We start from the raw sequence: 22,876 nt of genomic DNA on the forward strand, positions 1-22,876 counted from the left end.
CTCGGCTGGCGCCGGGTAAAGGTTAGAGAAGGCGCCGCTGGCGTCGCTGCGCATGCGCCGCTTTCCCGCGCCCGCCTCTGGCCCGGTGCGATGTGTGAGCTATAACTGGACACCCGGGTGGTCGCTCTTCCCCGCTGGCGACCCGTAGCATGTGGCCCTTTGACCCGCCGAGGCGGGGTGAGAGGTCGGGTGGCCATCTTGTGACAGCGGTGGCGGTTTGTTGGTGGTGAGGCCCCGCCGCGCCCCCTCCCCCTCCCCCCGGGCGGAGCAGGCCCCGGGGCCGGGCCGGGCCGGGCGGCGCCATGTCCTCCTTCTCGGAGTCGGCCCTGGAGAAGAAGCTCTCGGAGCTGAGCAACTCTCAGCAGAGCGTCCAGACCCTGTCGCTGTGGCTCATCCACCACCGCAAGCACGCCGGGCCCATCGTCTCCGTGTGGCACCGGGAGCTCCGCAAAGGTACCGGGCCCGGGGGGCTGCGGGGGGCGCCTCGCCGGAGCGCCAGACACGGGCCCGGGCCAGCCTGGGTCGGTCCCAGCGTCCGCCTGCTGCCCGCTCGGGCTCGGGCTCGGGCTCGGGCTCGGTCCTGCCCCGGAGCCGCATCGCGCTCGCGGCTGGCGGGGCTGGACTTTCCCCTGCGCCCTGCGGGCTGCCCCTGGGCTGGGCGCTCGTCTCGCCTTGCTCCGGCTCTCCCGGTCCTTCCCAGCGCGCCTCCCGCCTGGAAACCTCGTGTAGCAAATGGGGGCAAGTCCCTCGGACGGTGTCCTCCGTGTAGGATCCGAGCCGGGTGCGGCTGTAAGGGAGCTCAAGAAGTCCTATACTCCACCCCCCCCCCCCCCCCCCCCGCACATGCCGAGGTGGGGTGAAGTGTACCTAGATTTTAAAAGTTTGTATAGCTATTAGGGTGACCAGATGTCCCCATTTGGGGGTCTTTTTCGTATATAGGCTCCCATTACCCCCCCACCCCCGTCCTGATTTTTCACACTTGAGGTCTGGTCACCCTAATAGATAGCGTTGATGTGAACACTTAAAAACCAGTGTAACTGCCTCCGTACTAGAGGGCTGCACTGACTGACTTCACTTATTCAAAAACTTTATGTGGACAAGCCCTGAGAGTCAGCTGTGGTACAGTAAAACCTGCCAAGAGCAGTGGGAGTTAACAAAAGTAGTCAGCATTTTGCAGAATCAGATACCCAGATCATAATACATGTTCTTTAAAATCATAGAAATAACACTGTCAAAGTAGTCTATCCACTGTTTTGTCTTGAAGTCGTGGTATTTTTCCAATATACCAATTCTTTGGGGACTGCTACATGGTAGAAGTGTGTGGTGGCCTCACACAGACATTTTTTGGGCTTTCTTTTCCTGGGAATTCATCCAGTGTCTACCTTTCTAATGTCTACATTGTATTTTGCAATGAGCTTCCCTGAGGGTTAGAGAATAAGACAGAGAATATCTTATTGCCCATATATAAGGTACCCTCACATCTTGAATACTGCGTACAGAGGTGGTCTCCTCATCTCAAAAAAGATATACTGGCATTAGAAAAAGTTCAAAAAAGGGCAACTAAAATGATTAGGGGTTTGGAACGGGTCCCATATGAGGAGAGATTAAAGAGGCTAGGACTTTTCAGCTTGGAAAAGAGGAGACGAGGGGGGGATATGATAGACGTGTATAAAATCATGAGTGGTGTGGAGAAAGTGAATAAGGAAAAGTTGTTGTTTACTTGTTCCCATAATATAAGAACTAGGGACCACCAAACGAAATGAATGGGCAGCAGGTTTAAAACAAATAAAAGGAAGTTATTCACATAGCGCACAGTCAACCTGTGGAACTCCTTGCCTGAGGAGGTTGTGAAGGCTAGGACTATAACCGGGTTTAAAAGAGAACTAGTTACATTCATGGAGGTTAAGTCCATTAACAGCTGTTAGACAGGATGGGTAAGGAATGGTGTCCCTAGCCTCTGTTTGTCAGAGGGTGGAGATGGATGGCAGGGGAGAGATCACTTGATCATTACCTGTTAGGTTCACTCCCTCTGGGGCACCTGGAATTGGCCACTGTCAGCAGACAGGATACTGGGCTAGATGGACCTTTGGTCTGACCCGGTCTGGCCATTCTTATGAATAGGTGTGAAACTGACCAGAGTTTTGTTAGTTTCATTTTGCTGCTTGTTGCAGATATGGTAGTTTTTTTGCCAGTTGAGGTAGATGGGGCTGGATGGAGTCACATTTGGAAGTTTTTAAACATGAAAGCTTAGACTCTGCAGAAATTGATAGTCTAGCTGCATGTCCTTTACTTGGCAAGATTTTGTTAGTCCTGCGCGCTTATAACGTATTAGGTGTCACCATATATGGTAATAGAAAAGACGATGTATTTGAAAGAGCTGAGTTAGGCTTGCTGTGGGAACCATAGCTGAATTTCCTGACTCTTGTGTATGTAAATTCTCAATTGTCGTCATGTATAATATAGCTTTGCATATATTCTAGAGAGTTTGTCTCCTGTAGATTCTGCTCTTCAGAATGTAGGGTCTGTTGGCATTGACTAATGGTGATAAATGGAAAAAGCTAACTTTCGTGGGATTGAGAAAAAACACATTGCTAATAGCTATTTCCATGTAGCATGGATTAGAAAAATTGATTTTGAAAAATAAAAGGTTCTAGGTTCAAGCTCTTCCATCCAGGGATGTTCAGTAATTAAACAGTTTAAGTATAAGGCTAAAATAATACTGTTTCAATATATTTGATTAATAAAAAAAATAAGTCTATTGTCACATTAATTTGGTGTTAAGTTTCAACAGTTCTTCTTTTCATTTTAACCTATACTGGTGGTGAGGTTTAATGTTTATGCAGCACTATGAGATCATCAGATGAAAGATGCACAGTAATATTAGGATTATTTCTCTTTTTGTTTTATAAATTAATTACAAACCAAATTCTAGCTAAAGCAAAGAGGGTCAAGAACTGGTTGATCTGGTAAAATTGAAATGCAGGAAACTCAGCCATATTTTAAGCTGAGAAACTGTGACCACTTTTGGAATGTATAACAAGTAGCCTCAGAATAAAACATGAAATGAGAAATAAAGAATGCAAGTTAAGTTGTCTTCTCTTCTTTCCCAGCAAAATCAAGTAGGAAGCTTACATTTCTATATTTGGCGAACGATGTCATCCAGAACAGTAAAAGGAAGGGTCCTGAATTCACAAGAGAGTTTGAATCTGTTCTTGTGGATGCTTTTTCTCATGTTGCCAGGTAAATTTGAACATTCATCCATTCAGCTTTCCTTCTCCAATTTCTTTCTCCATAGCTTTTATGTTAAATATTCCACAAGTTTTAAATTCAAGTGCTTTTCAGTTATAGGAATATGTTTGCTCAGGAAGGTTAAATTGTCTTTACTAGAAGCTGAACTCTAACTCCTTTCCTTTTAAGAAATTGTCAGTTTTGCCTTGCTCTTGAGAAACAGAAGTAAAGTTGTGGGAAGCTGGTTCTGATTTTGGTTCTGTGCAATGACAGTTGGTTTGTGGGTTTTTTGTGCGTAATTCTTTTGCAGGTTAAATACTTTAGACTAATCCATAAATCTCAAAGCTCTGTACAAAGTTGGAAATCATCTCTGGTCTAAAGATGGTGAAACTGAGCGGTTAAATGATTTGTCCAGTCACATAATTTGTCACTAGAAGAGTGTCACACAATGAGTAACTCTTTCCCTTAGTGGGAGAGTTTGAAACAGAACTTGGGTTTCCTGACTACTAGCTATCGGGTCACTCCACTAGACCAGTTTTTCCTATAATGAGCTTTGAAATTGTGTTATTTCAAAATGCTTTTATTAATATGACCACATACACCACTTGGGGGGGCGGGGATAGCTCAGTGGTTTGAGCATTGGCCTGCTAAACCCAGGGTTGTGAGCTCAATCCTTGAGGGGGCCACTTAGGGATCTGGGGCAAAAGCAGGGATTGTTCCTGCTTTGAGCAGTGGGTTGGACTAGATGAGGTCCCTTCCAACCCCGATATTCTATGATTCTGCTTTTGTTTTCTGCTGCTGTGCTGCTAATTAGCTGCTATATTTGGTTTTTCCAAAAGATGTGCAGTTTAAAAATTATCTTCATATTTAAACTAATAAATCTATTTCTAGATCTCACTTACCTACCTAAAAAGTTATAGATAAGTCTGAAACATGTAACTAGCTAGAATATTCCCTATAGAAAACTTAATTTAAACTTCCTTCTTCTATACAGTCTCATCAGTGGGCTTTGGAGTACAGTTCTTTTATGTCTTGCTTTTGTGTAGACATCATTTTAATATGCTACTAGATGAGATCTGATTATAGAGTTAAATTATGTCTCAGAATCTATATATCTGGTAGTTCCAAATTGTGTGAGCTTTACTGGCTCATATCAACTGTTATCAAATGATAGGCCTCCTTCCTGTCATAAGATGGTCCATAGCTAGTTAGGATTGTTATACTATTTAGAGACCAGCTTAGTCCCTGAACCAAACAATTATAATGCACAGGGGAATTAAAGAGCATCTAATGACAGTGTGTTCTGGATAACTACATAACTCTTGGCACTATTTCTTATTCCTTAGAAGTCTTGCTAATTTGGTTGATGTTTAATAAGTAAATTCTCATTTGAATGCCTAATGACCCAAACAATTTCCTTTTTAATTAGGATGTCATTGACTGAAACAATCATTAGACGTGAACATTTTAAACTATAAACCTGGTAACTTTGTAGGATTTTCATAGTTCTTTCTACAACAGCAGAAAGATACTATTTTTCCCTCCCTGCAAAAGTTCTTCTGCAATGGGGAGGCGGGCAGAAAAGACTGCGGGTAGTTCTACACACTGGGTTCCAGCTTAAGGGAAAAATGTTACCTAAGTATTTTGCACCGTGTACTCCAGACGGTACAAGAAAGCCTGTCCCCAAGCTTGCATCTTCCTCTGATGGGTGCAACTCCTAATTTGCACGATGGCATTTTAAAAAAACATGCTCATGTTGTTTAACCAAAGTTTTAACTATTTTTTTTTTTAAATATTTGAACAGAGAGGCAGATGAGGGCTGCAAAAAGCCCTTGGAGCGATTGCTTAACATCTGGCAAGAAAGGAGCGTGTATGGCGGCGAGTTCATACAACAGCTGAAACTTTCTATGGAGGACACCAGTAGCCCTCCACCAAAAGGTAAAACCACAGCTTAAAAAAAAAGGCAGTAACAAATACCACATTGAAAAGTTCATCTGTCACTAACTGACATTAGAACTCTGGTGGTAAACAGGCCAGTTCCTGGTATCGTGTACATCTAAGGTTAGGAGAATTGCTGTCAGAACTGACACTGGAGTCACCAGGGGTAAGTCTACACTGCATTTTAAAACACCTGGGTCTAAAGACTTGGCTGTTTTAGCACCGTAGTCTCAGCCATGTATGTGTCTGAGCTTGGCCTCTGAAGCCCACCCCTCTCCATAGGCTTTCAAGCCAGAGTCTGTAGAGCCATGCTGTAAGATTTGGTGCTCTGGGTTTCTGCTTGCCATTTAGGCAAACCTCTGGACTAATTGTCTCGAAGAGATTTTGCATTAGTAGAGATGACGGATCTGGTTTGTTAGCCTGAGACCTCATGGCCCTGTTACCATGGGCCTGCGCCAGGTCGTTTGACTCCACACTTCCAAGTGGATACACTCTGGATCTATCTTTCTAGACGTGTGTAGATTTTGGGGATATAAGGAACAATCCCGATGGTGACCATTGTCACCACCTCCAGGGTGAGATTAGGACTCTTCTGCTTGCCCGTAGAAACAGGCAACTGCAGTGATGGTCCAACCAAGAAGACAATGTAACTTGTTGGTTTCCAGGGCACTCTGACAGCTAAAATTGTCCTGCCTCCAGACACGAGAGTGGATGGTTAGGTGGGTCATTACAATGGTCTGTTCTCCACACTTTGGTCCTCGGATGCCCTTCCTCAGTCTGTGTCATCCTTATAGATCACCATGATTTAACAGTGAATTTTTGGCAAATGGAAGTGGAAGACTAGAAAATGACATTGCAGTTGGTTTGGCTGGTTTCTTTTTAACTCGTGTTGGTAACAACTGAAACTGGCTTTTGTGTGATGGATTTTCAGTGGCTTTCTGACCTAAATTGACTTCAGTCCAATTCCTGGTGGGCATCTATATCACAAAAGCCACCATTATAGCTGGTAGATCAAAGATTGAGTGGATCATAAAGTAAAAACACTGACCTTCTTGCTTGTTTTCCTTGTGGCTTTTCAAACACAAGTAAGATTGCAGTATGTAACAAAAGCAGGTGTGATATTAGCCTTCAGAAAAAACTGACTTCAGTAGCTTCTGAATTTACAAACTACCATGGAAACGGTAGGTTGGAAATCCTGTAGTATAAATATCTTTAGGTTGGCAAAAGGTGGCTCCGTTAAACAAAATTCTTGGAACTCCTGAGGATATTTGATACTCTGATAAAAGAAAAGTATATTCATTTAGTCCTAAGACTGTGTGGTAACTCAAAGCAGAAAATTCTGCGTGGTTGTCTATATTTAAACTGGCCATCAGGAAGTTTAGACTTGAAATTAGACAAAGGATTCAAACCGTCAGAGGAGTGAAGTTCTGGAACAGCCTTCCAAGGGGAGTAGTGGGGGCAAAAGACCTATCTGGCTTCAAGACTAAGCTTGATAAGTTTATGGAGGGGATGGTATGATGGGATAGCCTAATTTTGGCAATTAATTGATCTTTGACTATTAGTGTTAAATATGCCCAATGGTCTGTGATCGGATGTTAGATGAGTTGGGATCTGAGTTACTACAGAGAATTCTTTCCTGGGTGCTGGCAGGTGAGTCTTGCCCACATGCTCAGGGTTTAGCTGATCGCCATATTTGGGGTCGGGAAGGAATTTTCCTCCAGGGCAGATTGGCAGAGGCCCTGAGAGTTTTTTGCCTTCCTCTGCAGCATGGGGCACGGGTCACTTGCTGGAGGATTTTCTGCACCTTGATGTCTTTAAACCATGATTTGAGGACTTCAATGGCTCGGACATAGGTTAGCGGTTTGTTGCAGGAATAGGTGGGTGGGTGAGATTCTGTGGCCTGCGTTGTGCAGGAGGTCAGACTAGACGATCATATTGGTACCTTCTGACCTTAAAGTCTATGAGTCTATGTACACTGTTGTACAAAGCCACAGTGATTGATAAGATATGCTTGAATAGATGTGATTTGTTGAACAGGATGGCTCTGAATAAATTCCAGAGCTTTCAGTATGCTTAGGAACCTGTGACACTTGCCCAAATGTGGTGACACCATAGAAGACTGAGTAGGGAAAGTATCAAAACTGAACACTTTGTATTGCAGAAATATTAATATTGATTATTCACTGCTTGCTTGATGTAGCCCTTCTCCTCTTCCTCTCATTTAACTGAAATCATTGCAATTAATTTCTAATCAATTTGAAACCTGTACTGGCTATGTATCCTATGGGTGCATATCTTTATGATACAAAATGGATTGCATGAGTTAAGGAAGAAAACATAAAATCATCACTGAAAGTTTGCAGATAACACACATTGGGGAGTAGTAAATAATGAAGAGGACAAGTCCCGCATAGAGTTATCTGGATCACTTGATAAGCTGAGTGCAAGAAAATATGCACTTTGATATGGTTAAATATATACATCTAGGAGCAAAGAATGTAGGCCATACTTACAGAATGGAGGGCTCTTATCTTGGGAAGCAGTGACTCTGAGAAAGATTTGGCGGTCATGGTGGATAATCAGCTGAACATGAGCTCCCAGTGTGATGCTGTGGCCACAAGGGCTAATGCAGTCCTTGGAGGCATAAATGGGAAGCTCGGGTAGGAGTAGAGAGGTTATATCACCTCTGTATTTGGCCCTGGTGCCACCAAGGCTGTAATATGGTGTCCGCAGTTTATCTTGGAAAGAGAAGAGCCGTGAGAATGAGTAAAGGATTAGAAAACCTGCCTTACGGTGTTCACTTCAGGGATCAATCTATTTAGTTTAATAAAGGGAAGGTTAAGGGTTGACTTGATCATGGTCTGTAAAGTATCTACATAGGGAACAAATATTTAATGGGCTTTTCAGTCTAGCAGAAAAAGGTATAACGCAATCTAATGCTGGAAGTAGTTGACACTAGCCAAATTCAGACTGGAAACAAGGTGTAAATTTTTAACAGCGAGGGTAATTAACCATTGGAACAGTTTACTAAGTGCCATGGTTGATTCTCCATCACTGGCAATTTTAAAATCAAGATTAGATTCTTTTTTTATATTTAAGATCTGCTCTCGGAATTATTTTGGGGAAGTTCTCTGGCCTATGTTACACAGGAGGTCTGACTGGATGATCACAATGGTACTTTCTGGCCTTGGAATCTATGAGGAGACAATCCCATGAGGGGAGGAAGAGAAATCTTGCAAGCAGATTTGTTATTTAGCTTTCACTTCTTATGAGTTATAAGCTATTTCCATACTGGAGGCCTTTCCGTTTCCTCAAGGAAATATGTGGCGTATTTCTCTCTCACATACATGCAAACATATGTGGATATCTATATTGCGTTTGTATGTCTTTCAAACCTAAATGTATCTAATAAGATATTCTTGTAGCTAGTTTCTAATTAATCTCCTGTTTGTTAGTAGAATTTGAATAGCCCATTCCTTTAGCAAGAAATGAATTTTATATATGCTACCTAGTTTCAGTTAACTTATATTTTAAGCACTTAAAAAGTCAGAAAAACTAGATCTGGGCGGACTTCAGTTGCACAATCCTTTGTCTAGCTATTAAACATACCAGCTTTATAGATTATTTCCATGTGACTGGTTTGCAAGTGAACTAGGGGAGAAGTGCTTGAGCTAACTCTATCAGGATTACAGGCTGAGCAAAAAATTTTTGGAGAAGTTTTTTTGTGGGGAAAAGGCAGTTTCAGGTCCGTCATTGCTACTGTTACAACTCCTAGTCGTGATGTCAGTGGATAGTCATTGGGCTAAGGAAAGAGTGAGTGATTCTACAGCCTTGTAGTTAGAGCCTTCGCCTAGAATGCAGGCAACCCAAGTTCAACCCCTGCTCCAATGGTTATTTATAAAAGTGGAACCATTTCAAGAGGAGAGATTGAGAATGCCCGAGACACTGGGATATTCTGGTATGAGGCTCTCTCCTGCCATGTGGGAGACGAACCCTTTCTGCACACCAGAGAGAGAGGAGTTGAACCTCAGTCTCCCACATCTCGGGTGAGAACCATAACTCCATTGGGTTAGGGTTGAGGGAAGCTTCTCCTCCTCTGGCCACTTTGTAAATCCTTCCCTTTCAATTGGTGAAAATACTTGAAGATTAGGGCTGTCGTGCAATTAAAAAAATGAATAGAATACCATTTATTGAAAGATTTTGGGATGTTTTCTACATTTTCAAATCTAGTGATTTCAATTACAACACAGAATACAAAGTGTACAATGCTCACTTTATATTTTTTTATTACAGGTATTTGCACTGTAAAAAAACAAAAGAAATAGTATTTTACAATTCACCTAATACAAGTACTGTAGTGCAATCTCTTTATCATGGAAGTTGAACTTACAAATGTAGAATTATGTACAAAAAACTGCATTCAAAAATAAAACAAGGCAAAATTGTAGAGCCTGCAAGTCCACTCAGTCCTACTTCTTGTTCAGCTCAGACAGACAAGTTTGTTTATATTTGCAGGAGACAAAGCTGCCTGCTTCTTGTTTACAATGTCACCTGAAAGTGAGAACAGGCGTTTGCATGGCACTGTTGTAGCCGGCATCACAAGATATTTATGTGGCAGATATGCTAAAGATTCGTATGTCCATTCATGCTTCAGCCATCATTCCAGGGGATGTGTGTCCATGCTTATGATGGGTTCTGCTCGATAACAATCCAAAGCAGTGTGGACCGACTTAGAAACATAGAATATCAGGGTTGGAAGGGACTTCAGGAGATCATCTAGTCCAACCCCCTGCTCAAAGCAGGACAAATCCCCAGACAGGTGTTTTTTTTTACACCCCAGTTCCCTAAATGGCCCCCTCAAGGATTGAACTCACAACCCTGGGTTTAGCAGGCCAATGCTCAAACCACGGAGCTATCCCTCCCCCCTTCTTGATATTTTTTTGTTGAAAAATGTCAAACTATCATTTTTGTTTGACCCCAAACAATTTATTTTAATTGCCAACAAACTGAAAAATCTGTTGTTCACCCACCAGCTGGGGGGTGGCACAACTGAACAAGGAACTGACCTGTTGAGCTCAGTAGCAGAGGCTGGCTCTAGTGTAGGATTGGAATGTGAGGGGCAAGGCCGGTGCTGAAGCCGAGGGAGCAGAGAAGAGCAGCACCAGCAGAGAGAGAGAAAAGCAGGGAGGGATGGCTCCAGCTGTAACTATCATGAGGCAGCCTGGTGACAGTAGAGAAGGAGGCAGTTTGGAGCAGAGCAGCATTGCTCATGTCCACCCTGGATAGGCTACCAGCTAATGTACGTGTAAACAGAAATGGATAGTCTTCCCCCATCCCAGAAACCAAAGAAAGGGGTTAGGTATCAGAAGATGCACTGGAGCACATGGCCATAATATGTAATAGTTTTTTGGGGGGTTCTTGTATTTAGTCATGTCCCCAGCCTCTGACTTTTTTTCTGATGATCTCCTTCTGTCCAGTCCCAAAAGATGTATTTTAGTTGGGATTTGTAATTTGGTGGTAAAACAAACCGACCTTAATCTTTTTCCAGAAATGAATTTCTCAAACTGAGGTTCCTTGGCCATAGCTCAAGTTGCTAAATTGCTGCAATTAATAAGCTAAAGCCGACTGAACTTTCACTTGTCCCACACTGGTGGCAAACTGTGCATTTCATATTTTCATTTTCTTGTTCTTGGGGTTCTTTTATAAACGAGCAAGGTTTAAAACACCAGGTGGGTCTTTGAGCATTTGTCCACACAGATCCCACTGTAGGATGTGTGCTCCCGTGCATGCGAGCCCAGAGTCTTTTAGCCAGCAGTGTCCGTTGGGGCTGTGCATGTGCCCTGTACACCCTGGCACCCCAGAATAAGGGTATAAAGGGCAGAGCAGCTCCAACCATTTCCTGCCATCCATGGTAGCTAGTCAGAGCCTGTGTGTCGTCTTACTTTTGGATAGGATTAGGATCTTATAGTTGGTGAGTCTTGTTAAGTTTAATTAAAGTACATTGGCTTTTTAAAAAAAATACTTTTCCTTGTTTCTTCTGAGTCTCACCTTGGTACCAAGGAGTAGGTGTGGTGGCTGAGAATAGGTCTCCTGGCTTTTAAAATCTCCCTGCCTGCGAGACAGCTATGCCTATGAAATGCCTCTTTTGTTTTGGGCCGTCTCCGGTCTTAAACAAGCGTTCTATTTGTAACTTTTGTTTGAAGTGCACTCAGAAGGCTCGTGATGCCTGCTTGAAGCTGATTCTGATGGTAAAGCGAATGAGAAGAGTCTCGGGCTCCAAGGATCCTCCTCAAAAGCAGTCTGCTCCTGCCTCAAAGCTGGGTTTAGCTAATGCGCTGGCTACAAGAGACGCTACTTGAGGTGCTAAGAGGGCTTCTGGCTCTAAAAGATGTCATGCTTACTTGAAACACTCTGAGCCTTTCCATCAGTCCTCTTCAGCTCAGTCAGTGTCTACTACTGCCCAAGGTAGGAAGGGGCAAAAAAATCTCTGGATGGGCATTGGCACGAATAGCTGTCCCTGGTCCCAGCCAGCCAAGAGGAAGGCTCAAATTCATCATGCCTCTGACTTACCCAAGCATGCGCCTTTGAAGTTGCATCTGTACTTCGTGTTTTCAAAGACTGGGGGATCCCATTTTTCAGCTGCTATACCACGTCCTCTGTCTTCAGTGACTGACAGTGCTTTCTTGCTACGGTTGGCATTGATACTGTATGCCACAGATTCATCACTACCGCATCCTGATGAGACCACCTCATTTACTGAGACTCTTGCTTTGGTGTGGCCAGTCACAATATTGTTGACATCAGTATTGCCCAGGCTGCCTTTAAGTCTCCTAAAACTGGAGTACTCTTTGCTAGATGTCTCTCCTTTATCTGTAGCATCCAAGTCCCTGCTGATCCTGGAAACCAGGGTATTGATAGTGAAAATCTGTGGTCATCTTCTGTGGTATCATTGCTTACTTCTCATAGTATGATGTCTGAATCTGTTCCTGTTTCTACTCCTGAGGGGAGGGTCTCCTTATACTCATCTGCGCTGTAATTTTCATATAGCAGCAGGAACCCTTCTACTAGCACAGTGGTTCTCAAACTTTTGTACTGGTGACCCCTTTCACATAGCAAGCCTCTGAGTGTGGACCCCCCCATATATATTAAAAAAAAATTAAAAAAATATATTTAACACAATTATAAATGCTGGAGGCAAAACAGGGTTTGAGGTGGAGGCTGGCAGCTTGCAACCCCTCCTCCCCCCATGTAATAATCTGGTGACACCCCGAGGGGTCCCGACCCCCAGTTTGAGAACCCCTGTACTAGCAGATCTCCTCCTCTGCCTAGAATAGTACTTGAGAGAAGCCTTGAAAGGAATCTCTTTTGTCATAGATCTCCTCTTTAGAGAGGTTTCAGGTTCTGTACTACGCATTTCTGTGGCACAATACAGGGTGAAGTTTTGGCCCTGTTGATCTGTATGAAACCCTCAGCTTTACTCCCTTTTTATTCAGCTACATTGATATTTAGAGTAAGGTCACTTGCTCCTAATGATTCATCTAAGGAGGCTCCGTTATCTCATCAAGAGTTCTTTCAGAGTTATGAACAAGACCCCCATAATGAGGAAGAACGCCTTGTGGAGGAGTATGAGGACCTATTGGTTTCCCCAGCCATATCGTCATTATCACCTGGTGAAGCTGTGACTCCATCTACCATGTCCACAATAGACTATTTCAAGGCACTCAAAGACCTTCTTAAAAGAATGGTGGACACCTAGAGATTTTCCTAGAGGTCATCCTGGAGAGGTCTTGTGAATTATTTGATATTTTGCACCCAGTATTCCAGGTTTGCTTGGTCATGTCTATTAACCAAGGATCTGTGGCGTATCCTGGCATCTATCTTTGATCCGTCTAAGAGGGCAGGTTGCAGGTACAAAGGGGTTCCCACTAAGACATTTGAATATTTTATTTTAACCTCAACAAGTTTTTAGTTGTGGCAGCAACTCATGACAAATCTAAGCTGTCTTGCACCCCTTAATCTATGTACAGAGATGAGCCCCAGCAGATGGATTTTCTTAGGGCAATAAGGTTTATTCCTCTGCTGGCTTGCAGATCTGTACTGCCAACTATCAGGCTTTGTTGGTGCAGTTCAATTTTCTGCAGTGGGAGAAAGTCTTACAGCTAAGAGACAAACTTCCTCAAGGCACCAGAGGTAAGTTGAAGGCTGTGACTGTGGAGGACCAACTGGTGGGGAAGATAGAAGCATCCAGAGACCTGGCAAAGCTGACATTGCAGTGCCCACTCACCTCACAACAATCAATAAGCACTGAACATCATGGTCTTAGACATACTGAAGGAGGTTCAGACCGCAATTGAAGACCTTCCTTTCAAAATGACAAGGTACTTCACTCTTCAAAGGACTCTAGTGTGATGCTTCAGTATCTGGTACTATACATACCCTGGTAAAAGAGGAAGCAAAGCCGATATAAGGCCTTCTCAAGGTATCTGCTTCATATCTGTAGCAGCAAAGTGCTTCTCATCTTTCTAAGAAAACGCGTCACTTCAAAGGAATCCCCTCTACCTTCTACTGCTGATTATTATTATTTTTTTTTTTCCAAGAGAAAATTGAAAATCCAACATAACCTTCCCTTCCTTCCTTCCTACAACTCCCTCCTCCTTCTCCCTGGTCAGAGATGCAGAAATTTCTGATTGGCTATCTTCCTCTAACCCCTCCACTTGCCCCAGTGACTCCATCCCCTGATCTGCCTCATGCCCACTTTCATCTCCTTCCTTACTCTTCTCTTTAACCTCTCACTCTCCTTTGATGCCTTCCCTTCACAATACAAACATGCGTTACTCTCCTATCATAAATCCCACCCTTCACCCCACTTGCCTTCTCAACTAGTGGCCCATCACCCATTTCAGCAAGGATGTTTTCACAGTTCTACAGTCGTTTTCCAGACTGGGCCTCAGGGTCAATTCAGACACTTCTCCTCTCACCCCTACTCATCCATAGAATTTATAGGGGCTGTGCTCCACTTCCACTTGGCAGGATTTTTCCTTCAAAGATTTTTCCATAAAGAATTGCCTCAGGTCATGCATTCAGTCTCATCCAGGAACCACACTGACCGTCTGACTCAATTTTCTGGGTTATATGGTAGTTTATACTTATGTGACTATCATGGTTGTCTCTGGCCTCCTTTGGGGTTGGCTAAGGATGTTTATCCTCCAGCCAAACATGGTACGAACTTCCCCCTAGAAGTTCCTCTGTAATGCTGTCATACCTACTTTGGTGGACAGACCCTCAAAACGTCCATCTGGCTACTCTGTTTCATTCACCATCTCCTTCAAAGACTCTGAAAAATGCAGCCAATCAAGGCTGGAGTGCACATTTGGACTCTCTCCAGATACATGGCACATGGTCATGTACAGTCTCAATTACACATAAATGCATTAGAGCACATGGCCTTTCAGCTGGCTTGCAAGGTGTTCCTGCTTCTCCTTCAAGGTACTGCTGCTCAAATTCAGATGGATTATATCCTGGCTATGAACTATATAAACAGACAAGGGGGAGAGTGAGATTATCCCCCTGATGTCAGGAAGCAACACATCCATGGGATTGGTGCATTCTGCATCCGATTAATCTGATGGCCCTGTGGAAGATCAGCTAAGCAGAAGAGTTCCTTCACTCATAAATGGGAGTTAAAAGACTCTGTTCTAGACAAAATATTCCTAAGGTGGGGAGTTGCTGAATTGGTTTGCTACCAATGTGAACACGAAATGTCCAGTGTTGTGCTGATGAGACATAAGACCAGCATCTATGGCAGATGTATTTCTGGTTGAGTGGGAAAATAACTTACTTATGTCTTCTTCCTATTCTGCTAATTCTCAGTCCTCAGAAGGACATGTCAGTTCTAGTATTCTGACCTGATACATCTGTCAATCAGGCAACCTCTTCAACTTCCCAAAACTCCTCCATGTTGTTTATCAGAACCAAGGCCTGATGCTGCACCCATACATTTGACAGACTACCTGGCCAAATTTCTGTGGACAGAAGCTGCTTAGCAGCTGTATGGGAGGTTTGGATCCATAGCAGAAGGGCCTCTATTAGAAGTACATGCCAAGTTAAGTGGAAACATTTCTCACTGCGGTCCCGTTCAGAGACCTCTTCAGCCTGTGGAATCTTCTACTCCATCTATCTTGGACTAATTGGGTTTGAAACACATGATTGCTTAGTTCTAATAGAGTTCATCTGGCTAATATATCCCTCTATCTGTTGAGGGTTAGTCCACCCCCCCACCCCGAGTGGTATCTGGATTGATTGGGTGTTTTTTTTTTTAAGATGGCCCAATTCATACATTTCCATCAGTGAGGCATAGTTACCTGTCTGGGACTTGAATGTGGTGCTCCTATCTTTGATATACCCACGCTTTGAACCCAGGTTGTAATATTTACTATATCCCCTCTCTGTTAAAATGGCATCAGCTTGGCTTAGAGGGTGAGTGATATTTCAGACTTTGATGTCAAGTCCTCCATTAGTTCCTTTTCATAAAGACAGTGACTCAGGCCATATCCAACATTTTTTGGAAAGTGGTTTTGGATTTTCATATAAACCAATTTACACATTTTCCCTAAACCACATGATTCTTCTGCTGAGGCTAAACTCCACAAATTAGACATTCTTAGGGTTATTCTCTTTATCTTTCCAGTATAAAGCTATTTCATAAAGCATCCAGGCTCTTTGTGATAAGTTTCAAGGGCAGGGTGTTTCTCTTAAAGATCTCTAAATGGGTTACAGACTGCTGTAAGATTTCCTATTCTATTAAATAAACTACTTCTTCCTTCTCGACTTAGGGCACACTCTACTAGGCTCAGTCAACATCAATAGCTTGTTTTAGGTGACCCTCCTATTTGAGACTTGTAGGGCAATTATGTGGTCTTCGGTACATATGTTTATCTATTACTACTCCATTGTGAAGCTTCTAGCTCAGATTCGCAGTTGGAAAGGCTTTCCTGCTGTTGTTATTTAGATACCCCTCAAGGTAGGCAGTAGAAGTGCTAACTGCTAGTCACTCATCTACAGCGGGATCTGCATAGACAAATGCTTGAAGAAAGAGGTTACTTAACGTTCAGTAACTGGAATTCTCTGAGATGCTTTTGTCCACACAGATCCTGTGATCTGCTTTGCTTGCCTGGATATTCTGTATTAGTGACGAAATTAAGTGATGGTTGGGGTGCTTTGCCCTTTATAGGGAGCATAAGAGCATACAGGTGAATGCACAGCCCCAAGGGACACTGCTGTCCAGAATGTTCCCAGCTTGTGCTTACGTCTGCTTTTGTTCACATAGATTGTTCTCCAAGAACTCCAGTTACTGTAAGTGATGGTTCTTTTGCCCTTATGCTGCTGATCATTCTGAAAGTGATACATAAATTAGCCTTCTGTAAAGAAAATTAAATTGTAGATTGACCCTCTATCTAGAGATCATGAAAGCATCTGGTACAACTTTTGAAAATGTAGGTAGTTAAGATTCTGTTGAAGAATGCACATATGGCATCAGGCTTGAATGGCTTGTATTGAGACTGTGTGTGTCTGCAGTTACAGAGGAGAAAAAGTCCTTGAAGCGGACATTTCAGCAGATACAAGAGGAAGAAGATGAGGATTACCCTGGGAGCTACTCACCCCAGGACCCCAGCACTGGGCCATTACTGGTATGTTTGGAGGGCTGAGGATCTGAGAAATTGTGAAAGGTGACCTCTTATAAAGACATAGCCACAAGGTGGAGCCATTAACAAGTAAAATGTAATTAATGGAGAAATACAATTTACGCTTGGAAGCCAATGTGTAACAACAGTTTTATTAAACCACTGGGTTGTCTGTTTGGTGGTGGGGAAGAGGAAGGGATCATAGATGCATTCTGTTGTGAATGCTATTCCAAAAGTTCTCCTTAACAATAAAAACCTGGGTAGGTCTGATTTAATCTAGGCTGAACCAAGGCTCCTGCATTACTGCCAGTGTGTTGTGTTTTTAACTTTGAAACAAAACAAAAACAAAAGATAGATTATATATAATCGACTCATGAACTCTCAAATCCAGTGCATGAACATTGACTCAAGAAATTTCATTTGGGTTTCAGGTAGAATACAGCCTGACAAAAAAACCAACCGCAAGTTTTGTATACCCTGTAGCTGCAAAAGATCAGCATTAAATGGATTTGTATGGAGTTGGAAACTAAAGTCAGTTGAGAACATTTTGAACCTTAGTTTGGGACTGGTTGGAGTGTGGTTTTAAGGCCCCGGAGATAACAGAAATGAAATAGACAGTATAATCAAAACTCTCCTCTTTAAGGCTACAATTGGCCTTATGTTAAATCTGTGGCTGTTTTGAAGGAAGGTGAAGAGTTAAACAGTCTGCCAGATGTGTGGTGTAAATACTACAAAATTACATGAGTCGAGGAAATGAGAGCTTTTACTGCAGATAGCTTACAGCTTTTGGCTTGTTTTTAACACGCGTTTAATTTGTCACTTATTGGAAATCATTATGTAGCTTACAAGGAAGTATGTATGTCAAGCAGACAGTGAACATCCTTTGGTTCTTCAAGCCAGCATAAACATTGAAAAGGTGTGTGTACTTAAGAAATTTCTGTATTTTTGTAATGAACGTTTTGAATGTGTACCTAAAAATTAATTACTGAAACTGGAGGATAAAATCAGCACTACAAATTTCGCCTAGCTGATGCCAGCAAAATCATCAAATCCTTCAATGCTTTTTAAAACAAAATAAAACTGAACATTTGTGGTTTTCCTGGTTAATGTCTCTCTCCCCTTCTCCCTTTCTTTGGGCTCTATTAATGCTCCCATCACCCAGATTCTCCTTTTGACTAGGTTAGTAAAAGCAATGTGGGTTTGTTCAGTTGCACTGGTGGATCTTTCTCAGTGGCCATTCCATTTGCTGGTTGTTAACATCAGAATGGCCATACTGGGTCAGACCAAAGGTCTATCTAGCCCAGTGTCCTGTCTGCCGACCGTGGCCAATGCTGGGTGCTCCAGAGGGAATGAACGGAACAGGTAATCACCAAGTGATCCATCCCCTATCGCCCATTCCTAGCTTCTGGCAAACAGAGGCTAGGGACACCATCCCTACCCATCCTGGCTAATAGCCATTGATGGACCTATCCTCCAGGAACTTATCTAGTTCTCTTTTGAACCCTGTTATCATCTTGGCCTTCACGACATCCTCTGGCAAAGAGTTCCTCAGGTTGACTGTGTGTTGTGTGAAGAAATGCTTCCTTTTGTTTGTTTTAAACCTGCTGTCTATTAATTTCATTTGGTGACTCCTAGCTCTTATGTTATGAGGAGGAGTAAATAACACTTCCTTATTTACTTTCTCCACCTCAGTCATGATTTTATAGATCTCTATCAGATCCCCTCTTAGTCGTCTCTTTTCCAAGCTGAAAAGTCCCAGTCTTATTAATCTCTTCTCATACAGAAGCTGTTCCATATCCCTAATCATTTTTGTTGCCCTTTTCTGAACCTTTTCCAAGTCCAATATCTCTTTTTTGAGATGGGGCGACCACATCTGCACGCAGTATTCAAGATGTGGGCGAACCATGGATTTATATAGAGGCAACATGATATTTTCTGTCCTATTATCTATCCCTTTCTTAATGATTGTCAACGTTCTGTTTGCTTTTTTTGACTGCCACTGCACATTGAGTGGATGTTTTCAGAGAACTATCCACAATGACTCCAAGATCTTTCTTGAGTGGTAACAGCTAATTTAGACCATCATTTTATATGTATAGTTGGGATTATGTTTTCCAAAGTGCATTTATTTAGTTCTTTGCATTTATCAACGTTGAATTTCATCTGCCATTTTGTTGCCCAGTCTCCCACTTTTATTGCAAAGAACTAAATAAAACTGGCAGAATGGGATTAATGGAGTACAATATCAGTCAGTTACATTGCAATTATATTCCCAAAGAATCAGTTGAGCTAGTGAAGGAATGGCAATGGCTTTAAAGTCTGCTTTAAAAAGGATGATTTTTAGCTGGTGCCAAGTGAGTATGCGGTGCTTAGAATCCTAGAATATCAGGGTTGGAAGGAACCACGGGAGGTCATCTAGTCCAACCCCTTGCTCAAAGCAGGACCAACTCCAACTAAATCATCCCAGCCAGGGCTTTGTCAAGCCTGACCTTAAAAACCTCCAAGGATGGAGATTCCACCACCTCCCTAGGTAACCCATTCCAGTGCTGCACCACCCTCCTAGTGAAATAGTGTTTCCTAATATCCAACCTAAACCTCCCCCACTGCAACTTGAGACCATTGCTCCTTGTTCTGTCATCTGCCACCACTGAGAACAGCCGAGCTCCATCTTCTTTGGAATCCCCCTTCAGGTAGTTGAAAGCAGCTATCAAATCCCCCCTCACTCTTCTCTTCTGGCGACTAAACAATCCCAGTTCCCTCAGCCTCTCCTCATAAGTCATGTGCTCCAGACCCCTAATCATTTTTGTTGCCCTCCGCTGGACTCTCTCCAATTTTTCCACATCCTTCTTGTAGTGTGGGGTCCAAAACTGGACACAGTACTCCAAGTGAAGCCGCCTCATAGAATAGAGGGGAATGATCGCATCCCTCAATCTGCTGGCAATGCTCCTACTTATACAGCCCAAAATGCCGTTAGCCTTCTTGGCAACAAGGGCACACTGTTGACTCATATCCAGCTTTTCGGTCCACCGTAACCCCTAGGTCCTTTTCTGCAGAACTGCAGCCTGGCCACTCGGTCCCCAGCCTGTAGCTGTACATGGGATTCTTCCGTCCTAAGTGCAGGACTCTGCACTTGTCCTTGTTGAACCTCATCAGGTTTCTTTTGGCCCAATCCTCTAATTTGTCTAGGTCCTTCTGTATCCTATCGCTACCCTCCAGCGTATCTCCCACACCTCCCATCTTAACTAGGTGTTGTTCAGAAAGTCTGGTTTATTTAATCTTTTGGATTTATAAAATGTGCCCTCTCCATATTATCCTAAGGTACATGTATGCAGTTGAATAAATTTGCATGTAAATTTGCCTCTTGGTCAAGGCAAAATAAAAACAACCCTCAAAGGCAAAATATTGAGATGAAAAGAAATAGACCAAATGCAGAAGTGAAATGTCAGGAATATTTTTATTTCTCTAATCTGCATAGTGTTGTCCTTCATCTTTTCGGCCTTATTTTTAAATGTTCTCTTCTCTTAATTGGGATGAATGTCCACTGCAATGTCCCTGTTAAGATAAGTGTATTGTACTTATGCAAGAGTCCATAGTTTTGGGCTATTTTAGAGTTTAGTGGATACTATGTACAGGTACTTGCTGCAGTACTGAGTGTAAGGAGAAAGTAGGACACTAAAAAGCACTTTAAAAGGTAAGTGATCTCAGCCTGTGGTGCAATGACAATAGCTAGAGAAAATGGCTTAGCAGTAGTCCTGTTTAGAACTTGACAGTGCTGCAGTTACCTGCTACTCCATTTGAAAACTGTCTGTTTTTTGTCTTTCCATTCTGCAGACTGAGGACTTGATCAAAGCCCTGCAGGACCTGGAAAATGCAGCATCAGGAGATGCCACAGTGCGGCAGAAAATTGCCTCACTGCCACAGGAAGTTCAAGATGTGTCACTGCTGGAGAAAATTACAGGTAAGAAGCTAGAAGATGAATGAAAATGAGCGTAGAGGGATTTGACTTTCAAGTAACTATAATGAGTGGGATGGATGCACCTCATGCCCTTTATGCATGCCAGCTTTATAGCTCCCTAACAGTTAGCAGGTATAAATCTTCTGGCATGTGGTTGGAGGCAAGATTTACATCTCTCCTTACGTTCCTTGGGCCAAAACCAAATTGTGTTTACAAGGATTTTTATACTTGGAGAGCCTGTATTCACTGTCCTTTCCTCAACCAACTTTTGACAGCTTCATTCTCTAGTTCTGAAAAGAAACTAGAGCCAGAATTTTCAAACTCAGGTGCTGAAAGTTAAGTAGTAAATATATATTTATGTATATTAAGTGGCCTGATTTCTCTTCTCCTTCCCTCCCCTTCCCCCCCAGAGCTGAGTACCTGCAGTTCCCTTTGTCTGCAATAGGAAGTGGGTGCTCAGATGTGCTGACCAATTATATTTGGGTGCATATAAATTTATGCATCCATGTTTGAAAAATGTTTAAGAACCGGGGAGCACATGCAAATAAGAGTCAAAATCAATTCTGTTTTTTGCGAGTATTCTTAACTTTTTTAATTTTAGAATTCTATTAGGCCTACCACTTATTCAAGTCTTTGTAGTGTGTGCTCATCATGTCCAGCGGTGAGAAGGACAAGTGCGTATTTATGTGCAAGCTTGTGTTGTGTGTGTTGATAAATATTCTCAGGCATAAGATCCATCATGCAGTGCACATCTTGCATAAATGCTAGGGCCCCATGATGTGACAGAAGACATTCTGTTAATGTAAGCTAATATTCTGGTATAATTAACAGCTCATAAAAGATCCACAAAAACAACTTCTAAGGGAGTGTTAGCACAATTGCAACAGTGGCACAGCTCTGGTGCTGCAGCTGTACCAATATGTCTCTGTAGTGTAGACTCTTCCTTCAGCAACGGAAGGGGTTTTTCCCATCAGTGTAGTTAATCGTCCTCTCCAGGGGGCGGTAGTGTAGTTGACAGAAAAAAATCTTCTCTCAACCTAGCTGCATCTACACTGGGGGTTAGGTCAACCTAACTGTGGCATTCAGCGTATGAATTATTTCGCACCCTGAGTGATGTAGCTAGGTTGAGCTAGTTTAAGTATAGATCAGACCTCCACTGTTAGATCTGCAAGACTAAAAATGACCAACTAGTTCTGTTTTTAAATCTTCTTCCATTTTCAGGTTGTTAGTCTTAGCAATTTTTGGGTGTCCCTTAAATCTCTTGATTACAACTCATTTTCTTATAAACCCTGGATAACTCTTGTGAATAAAATGTTGTTGGATTAGAGCCTTTTTTCAAAGAATAAAAGGTTTTTAACTAAGTCCATGTACATTTTTTTACCACCTTTGCATGTAGACAAAGAGGCAGCAGAACGTCTTTCGAAAACGGTGGATGAAGCATGTTTGTTACTAGCAGAGTATAATGGGCGGCTGGCAGCAGAGTTGGAAGACCGACGCCAGCTGGCACGCATGCTGATTGAGTACACTCAGAACCAGAAGGATGTATTGACAGAGAAAGAGAAAAAGTTAGAAGTGAGTACTGCTCAGAACAATGCTGAAACCTTATCCTCCTACCAAACACACATACTTGCCTTCAAACTTAAACATTTTTTCTTTTAAATGAGAATGATGTGAGGTAATGTAGCAATTTAGTTCTCCCTGGAGCCCTTTGCTGTTGGAAGAAAACAGGCCTGAGGAATTTTTTGTTTTCTGTAAATAAATAAATTAAAAACTGTGAACTGCTGAACTCAGATGTCCAGCACAACAGTAGATGGAGAAGGAAGCTCTAGAACTTAAAACAATCTGTCTCAAAAAATAGATTTATCATCCAACATTTTTGATGTTCAGTCCTGGTTCATTTCAGGGTTTTTCTTGAATGAAATCCCTATCTCAAAAAGAAATCAAGTGTCCATGTTACCCCTTCCTGCAAGTAACTGATGCTTTTAGTATATTTTGTATATAGTTGGTTGCTGCTTGTCTGACTTGAAGGTCCTGTTTGCTGAGAACACTTGTCAAATGTGTTTTTTAGTACTGC

General features: G+C 42.6%; 1 protein-coding gene across 3 annotated transcripts in view; it reads left to right on the top strand.

Annotated features, from left to right (window-relative positions):
* Positions 1–44: 44 nt before the first annotated feature.
* Positions 45–22,876, top strand: part of RPRD1B (regulation of nuclear pre-mRNA domain containing 1B) — a 43,924-nt gene continuing 21,092 nt past the window's right edge. Inside the window, exons 1-7 of one of the 3 annotated variants that reach the window (XM_054045548.1) lie at positions 45–453; positions 3,111–3,240; positions 5,033–5,166; positions 16,741–16,853; positions 17,689–17,763; positions 20,679–20,805; positions 22,199–22,374. In XM_054045548.1, the coding sequence (XP_053901523.1) occupies positions 303–453; positions 3,111–3,240; positions 5,033–5,166; positions 16,741–16,853; positions 17,689–17,763; positions 20,679–20,805; positions 22,199–22,374 (906 nt within the window). In that variant the 5' untranslated portion in view covers positions 45–302. The remainder of the gene's footprint in view (positions 454–3,110; positions 3,241–5,032; positions 5,167–16,740; positions 16,854–17,688; positions 17,764–20,678; positions 20,806–22,198; positions 22,375–22,876) is intronic. The other 2 variants (XM_054045547.1, XM_054045549.1) reach the window with 2 other exon arrangements.

This window comes from Malaclemys terrapin, chromosome 12 (genome assembly GCF_027887155.1).
Source record: "Malaclemys terrapin pileata isolate rMalTer1 chromosome 12, rMalTer1.hap1, whole genome shotgun sequence".
Lineage (NCBI taxonomy): Eukaryota > Metazoa > Chordata > Testudines > Emydidae > Malaclemys > Malaclemys terrapin.